This window comes from Uloborus diversus, chromosome 1 (assembly GCF_026930045.1).
Source record: "Uloborus diversus isolate 005 chromosome 1, Udiv.v.3.1, whole genome shotgun sequence".
Classification (NCBI taxonomy): Eukaryota; Metazoa; Arthropoda; class Arachnida; order Araneae; family Uloboridae; genus Uloborus; species Uloborus diversus.
Window position 1 is genome coordinate 164,286,971 of NC_072731.1, and position 7,592 is coordinate 164,294,562.

Here is a 7,592-nt window from a genome sequence, read left to right on the forward strand (position 1 = left end):
ATATGTCAAATCAAGTTTAGGCATTTCACTCAAAAAAGAAAAAAGTCTTAGTTGCGTTCAAATTGCATAATTTATGTGACTAATGAAATATTTGTATCAATCAATTCTTTCTTTGACATATTTCATGCATACAGTTGCAGCACACGACATTCTTACTCACTTTACAGTGTAATCCCAGTCAACAATTTTCGACAAAAAAAAAAAAAAAATTGCAAGTACATAACTTCAAGAGCACTAAATTTAACTCGTATTCCGCTAACAAGTATTATTCCCAAAAAATCGTAAATGGTTGATAATAATTTACGTAACATGTTATTTTGGTATATATGTGCATTTCTTCATTGTGCAAAGTACATATGTAGTTATTGAGAGGTTTGGATAACTACTGACTATTGCATATATTTGAAAAATATAATTTCGTGCTTTATATCGCCATAAAAACTTCTTTTAAATATTAGCGCTTTGAATCATAAATCAGAAGACTTTCCATCTCCATTCATGCATACAAAAAACTAGAAAGTGAAAGGGAATGAAATCTACGCACCCTCCCCCACACCCCACTTCAAATTATCCCTGCTTCACAGTGGGGGAAAAAAATTCCTCCAGAAAAATTTCTGCGTGCTTCGTTTTTCAACAACTCTCAGTGTCATTTCAAGCTCAAGTAGAGCTTTGAACGCGATCATTTGTAACGATGTTAAAAAGGTAGAAAAGACCTCTGCCGCTGAATACCTGCACCAGCACTCTCCAAGTCAGTACCTACCCCCTTCCTCTCTGGCATTGTCATTAAGTAGTTTCATTTGTTTTACGTAATTGCCCATTTTATCATTTGCCAACTGCTTTGTAAGGATGACACTGCAGTCGTAGTTTCTATTGGTGAATGATACGGAGACCGTTCGGTTTCTCTCTATTATGTCCTTCTTATTCTTTTTTTATCTCTTTGTTCGGAAATGAGCAGTTTGTGGGTCTTACCAGTGGCTGGTCTTATCTCGGAGGATGGCTTAAAAAGTACTAATGACAGGTCTAGTTGTCACCGTTTGAATTATTCATGGTTCCCAAATGTCCTCTGAAGCTCGAAAGCAAATGCGTTATCAACTTTGCAACATATAACCAAATTAGATATAAATGCACGAACTTTCACAAGGTTTATTGCATTTTTATAATTTTAAATTTGGCAACATTAGGAGCTAAAAGACGAATGCGTGGTTGTTTTGAAAAGAGCAACATATTAGCATTTGCATCTGCTATGTTTCGAAGTTTGTGGAAGCCTTCTGCATTTGCAATTATAAATGAACTCTTATCAAATGGCATCAGTTAGTTTCATTGAGAAATGGCAATACATGGATTCATTATTTTAAAAATTGATGTATGTGGAAAAAATTATGCTTAAATTTAACATGCAAGTCCACAGTTAGCACCGAATCTTTGCTTAACTTAACACCGAGGCCCATGATTTCATATAGGGGGCTTTTGAGTTTTGAAAAACTGTAAAGCGCTCAAATTTCAATTTAAGAATAAAAAACGTGAACAATACTGCTATAGTCTAATTAAAGAGCTTACCATGTCAATTTGAGTTTCTGTACTACTGAAGAACTCAACTACTATTGGAGATGAGTGCTTCTCGTTTCGAAAACTGATTAGCCTGCATTACTTAGAACAGGAGTTATAAGATTTTTTAAGTTAGTCAAACTTAATTTTTAACAAAGGTTTTGTCTAATATTTTTTTCTAATCTGCGGGAGGCTTACATTGAATTAAAAATAGTAGGGTCTGGTGGGGGAAAGTGGTCAATGGGGTAAAGTGGTCATAATTCAAATAAATGGCTATAGCTTGGAAATTAATGTTCGAATAAATGTGAAAATTTTATTTTACGGTAGTGCATTTATAAACTATATTTTGTATACAAAATTTTGCAACTGGCAAAATTTTATTTGTTAAAAAAAAATATTTTGTGTAAAGACGAAAATTCTTAAAATCTAAACACCTTTTTTAACTTCCTTGGGAAATTTTGTTTGTTAGAATTATGAACAGATTGACTGCACAGGAAGCTTCCTACATGTCTCAAGAACTCTTACTCATTAGCAGTTAGCTGAATCTATTTTTAATAATTTGTTATAACAATTTAAGTAAGATGGGGTAAAGTGGTCATAATATTAGGCTTAACGAATATTGTTCTTCTAAAGTCACTAAATCTTTAAGTATGAGGCAGATATAAATTAAATATTAATTTCACTTAATATGTATTGTTTTTACAATAAACAGGGTTAAATATACTTATACGTATTCACATAAATGCATCAATAAACACGTATTTGGGTACCTGCAAGTATTTTTTATCTATACAGATATACATTCGACTATACACGTATATTCCTGCTTATATGCTCGTATATATACGAACAATTATATACTCAGGGAGACACGTATATACGCGTTCGTACTCGAGTAGACACTTGCATACAAGCATATGATATACATGTATACAGGGTGAGTCTAAACTCTTGATCAAATTATTAAAAGGTGTTAGACGGGAGGATAAGAAGCAAGAATCATAAGAAACATCCAGAATCAATCTCAAGGCTGACGCGCTACATGCACGCAAAGCCAGAAACTGATGGATGCAAAACATGTCACAAATTTATTACACAAAGACAATTTTACACAACATTTTAGGTTTTAAGAAAATTTTTAAGTTATTGATGAAATTTGCGGCCGGCAGCTGTAATACATGCATCGCAATCACTCTGTTGCAATTACGAGACTTTTAAAAAACTTTCATCAGTCGCTGCACCTTCGTTGCGATGCGTGTATTAGAACTACTACAGGCCGTAACTTTTAACAACTGCTCTAAATATGTCTTAAAAACTAAAATGTGGGTAAAATCATCTTTGTGTAACAAATTTGTGACCTATTTTGCTAACGTCAGTTTCTGACATTTGTGCATGTAGCGCGTCAGCGACCATAAGTTCTTTATGATTCTTTGCTTCTTATCCTCCCCTTTCACACCACTTAGATTTTGCAAAAAATCTTGGATTCATTCTGTAAGCATACATGTATATTAGCGGATATACTCGTGGATATACGTGGATACATGTACTGGTGTATACACGTAAATGCACATATATACGTCTAACAGGTATATAATCGTGTTTATACGTAAACATACGAATATACTCGTGTTTTCATATATATTTACGTGAGTAGACATGTACAAACACGCACTGGAATAGCCACGAATTAACTCGTGTATACTCGTATAAGTATGTATGTACACTTATATATGCGTATATACGTCGACTGTACACGTATATACTCAGGTATGCACGCATTTACTCGAGATACAAGCGCAAAACACGCATATGATGTTCTTTTCTACGCTTTACTTGCATATACACGTGATACGTATATACTCGTGTAGACACGTAAACACTCCTATAGGTAATCACGTATACATGCGTGATTATATACGTGTATACACTCGTGTATACACGTATATACTTGAGTAGGCATGTGCATGCATCTGATGTATACATGTATTTATTCATATAGGAACATGTTTAATCATGTCTAAACAACACCCATAGTCGACTCGTGTATACCCGTATATACTCGTACATATACTTGTAACTATAAGAATAAGCGAAATATACAAAAATTAGGGTTATTTGTAACGGTTTTACAGTTTTTTTAAACTATGACAACTTTACCCCATGCTATGACCACTTTCCCCCATCCCATGGGGTAAACTAATAGCAGGATGTATCCGAAACCTCAATGTAACCGATAATTGAAAATGAAACTGAGTAGATAACTTTCAAGTCAAAAACCCAACTGCCCCCATCCCATGGGATAAAGTGGTCATAAATACAAAGGGAAATGAAAGTGTTATAAAACTACTTAAATTCAATATTTTTTTCCTGAAATGCAATGTACCGTGTTCTTAAATAATGCAATGTAAAATAACAACAAAAAAAGTTGAAGTGTTTAAAGAATTTATTGTTTTTATTATCCACCTAAGTTGAAAACCTACGATTTTATGACCACTTTACCCCACCAGACCCTATTCGGTATAAATGAAATAAACTGAACTTTTCAATCTAAACATCATCATATGTAAAGTACGACGACAATGTATAATTTTTCTCTTTAAATTTTGTTAAAGAATTTTATTTGTGAAACAGTAATGTTATAACTTTTTAAGAAACACTTTACAAGCAACAATACATTCTAACAGTAAAAAAGAATTTCTTTTCACTTCACGAGTTAATATCTAATATACAGTATTTTAAAAATCTGCTCATAAAATGGTCCTTGATTAAAAAAATGGAATCAATACACGTCACTCAGACATTTGAAAATGACTGAACATAGAGTTAATTATATTAGAAAATCTCTTATGCAGTTTTAATAATAATAATAATAATAATAATAATAATAATAATAATAATAATAATAATAATAATACTAATAATAATAATAATAATAACAATTGTTTAGACTTTATTTTACAAAGTTTTTTGGGAAACAAAATGTGCTGCAAAGCGAAATTTGTGCTCGGTATTATAAGCAAATTGTAACGCTATGTATAATTTTAAGTGAGAGGTAAATATGTCAAATACCAAGAGTAATATGTAAATCAAAACTAATGTAGATTCAAACACAGGAAATCAAATAAACCAAATTACTTCAATTAGTAAATCCAAACACTAATTGTAACAAGTTCAATTGTTAATTTATGTCACATTATTATACATCTCTCTTTAACTAAGAATGGCTTTACTGCCTATATATATTAGTTTAAACTGATTCCTTGTAGAATGCGCCACGCTTCAATTTCTCCCCGCTGATTACCATGATCGTTCTTCTCTAGGCTATATTCAAGATGTGATTCCCTCCTCTGAGCTGCTGCGGTACGACCGATTTCATTTTGAGAATTCTCGGGACGACGTCTTCGATAAAGAACTGGACCTGAGTCGCCGAAGCGGAGACAGAGGACATGACCACGAGCACAGTGATACTTCTTCTTTCTGCAGTCATGTCTCAGAGAGCAGTCTCAGCCCTGGCCTCGTGCCGCCTTCACCGCCGATCTCGGTCTCACCCCCTGCTATCTCTTCAGCACCTACTCGAAGTAAGGAAAAAAAAATAGAGTTTCAATTATTATTGTTCGTTAACACTTTCTAAAATTTAGATATTTTGCAAAAGAAAAAAAAAACTGAGAAGTAATATAAAACATGACATGCATAAAATAAAGTAAATAGCTGGAAGGAAAAGAAACTTATTGACACTAATAAACCGTAAAACATTGAACAAGTTTTACAAACACAGATAATCGGTAGCAAAGAACTCCAATAGAGAACATTTTGATTTTTCTCATTTTTGTTACTATTGTTACCTGCCATATTAAAAATTCTAACTATTTTAATCAAGTAACGATTTTAAGACCTCAGTTTACATAATTTATTTCACATGAAAAATCTTTAGTAAAATTAACATAAAAATATCAGTTTTGAAACATTGTTCTGCAGAAGTTGGTCATAAAATAAATAAATAAACAAATAAAAATGTATGCTTTGATTTCTTTTCCGGTCCAAATATCGACCCAAACCCCTTATCATATATTTTTAGGCCTCTCATTTACCTCTCATCAAATATTCATCTTAATGCTGATAGAGTATATTTAGTTGACTTAAATTTAAGCCACAAACGAAGTCTGTAGAACCCATTTTGCAATCATTAAAAAACAAATAATCCGAAAATATACTTTCTGACAAAAGAAGACAAAATAACTCCATGATAACATAGGAGCACTAGACGGAATAAAAGGGCAATAAATTGCATAAAAGACTTGAATGTATGTATAGAAATTAGGGAAACACACCAGTTACATAAATAAATTTATTTTAGGCCAATAGTAGCTAGCGCAAGTGTTCCTTCCCCACGTCCCTTGCAACTTGATGAATTTTCAACCGCAGTTGGGTTTTTGACTTGAAAGTTATCTACTCAGTTTTATTTTCAATTATCGGTTACATTGAGGTTTCGGATACATCCTGCTTTTTTCTTGTCCCCAGAAACGCGTGATGTTACAAAGATTTACTGTATTTAGTAGTGATCAAATATGTGTTTTACTTGCCCTGAACAACAGTAATTCTCAACTTCATTTTGTTTTTTGTTTCAGTGAGCTCGAGTGGATTAGTTGGTGACCCTTCGTTTCATGTCTTCTCCAACGGAGTCACTGTCAGCTATACATACGATGCCTTTTTCGTCTCTGACGGCCGATCCAGGCGAAGGAACGCCCTGGGTCTACCGGAAGTGCCCCCACAGCGAGACAGACCAAGATACACGTGTGGAGAATGCGGAAAGCACTATGCGACTTCCTCCAACCTCTCTCGGCACAAGCAGACACATCGCAGTCCAGACTCTCAACAGGCCAAAAAGTGCGAGACCTGTGGCAAGGTGTACGTCAGCATGCCAGCACTAGCCATGCATTTGCTTACCCATAACCTGAGTCACAAATGTGCCGTGTGCGGCAAGGCATTCTCAAGGCCCTGGCTGCTGCAAGGCCACATGCGCTCTCACACCGGTGAGAAGCCCTACGGGTGCGCCCACTGCGGCAAAGCTTTTGCAGACAGGTCCAACTTGAGGGCTCACATGCAGACGCACTCTGCTTACAAGCACTACGCTTGTGCTCGATGCAATAAATCCTTTGCTCTCAAGTCCTACCTCAACAAACATTACGAATCATCTTGTTTAAAAGATCCTGTTCTTGGAGGAATACCGTTGACACCGGCGTCCACCCCTATGCCACAAGACTCTCGACTGCTTCTAAGAACATAATAACGTCCACAACAGTTCTTTTAACCCGGCACTTCCAGTGATGTCATAACCCATGTTCGAGATTTAGTTGTTGAACAACGTCAGATCTAGTTGTTAAACAACGTATTGTTAATTACAGGTCAAGCAGGAAGTTAACGAATCATATTTTCAACATTTAATCCATTTTGTAAAGATTTTCACCTTCTTGTCTAAAAGCAAGAATATATTTGTTTGATATTCAGTTGTTATACTAAATTCACGCAACTCATAATTCTGTACCTCAGAGCCAGATTGACATAAGTCCAAAAGTTGCGATTTTCCGTTTATTAGTGCATTGTATGTAGAAGAGCATTCTTTAAAAAAATCCTTTTAAATTTTTTACCAGGGTTAAAAGAGCGCCCGTCCCATCCTTTGCATGCACGATGAAACAAATTTTCTTCTCTCCTGTAAACCTACCATAATGTGACTTACGTTCATCTGGCTCTGAGATACAGAATTTTCGTTTATAATTAATGCATTACTCGATTAATTACACTACTACATTACATAAATATACAGCTTTGCTTAACCTTTTTCGGTATAGTTTGCGAAAAAATTTGCTTTTCAATTTACCCTTGCAACCAGTGATGTTCCCATCAATTTTTCTGAGGGTAGCTAGACTAGCTCCCAGTAATGCATTACGTACAATATGTTCATGCGATCATATGCATAATATGAAAATTTTGAAGCTTGAGGGTATACGCTATATGTCGAAAAAATGTTTGAGAGTATATGGAGTATACCC

General features: G+C 34.6%; 1 protein-coding gene across 1 annotated transcript; it reads left to right on the forward strand.

The window, feature by feature from the left end:
* The first annotated feature begins 1,195 nt into the window (after positions 1-1,195).
* Positions 1,196-6,829, forward strand: LOC129216810 (transcriptional repressor scratch 2-like). Its single transcript, XM_054851030.1, has 3 exons — positions 1,196-1,310; positions 4,866-5,123; positions 6,171-6,829. Exons 1-3 carry the CDS (start codon positions 1,196-1,198, stop codon positions 6,827-6,829), a joined length of 1,032 nt encoding a protein of 343 aa, XP_054707005.1.
* Positions 6,830-7,592: the final 763 nt, after the last annotated feature.

Excerpts from the sequence above, each read along its gene's own strand:
- LOC129216810 (XM_054851030.1), top strand. The coding sequence starts at position 1,196 with ATGCGTGGTTGTTTTGAAAAGAGCAACATATTAGCATTTGCATCTGCT. Across the intron at positions 1,311-4,865 it reads ACTCTTATCAAATGGCATCA|GCTATATTCAAGATGTGATT; the intron begins GTTAGTTTCATT and ends GTTCTTCTCTAG. Across the intron at positions 5,124-6,170 it reads CTCTTCAGCACCTACTCGAA|TGAGCTCGAGTGGATTAGTT; the intron begins GTAAGGAAAAAA and ends TTTTTGTTTCAG.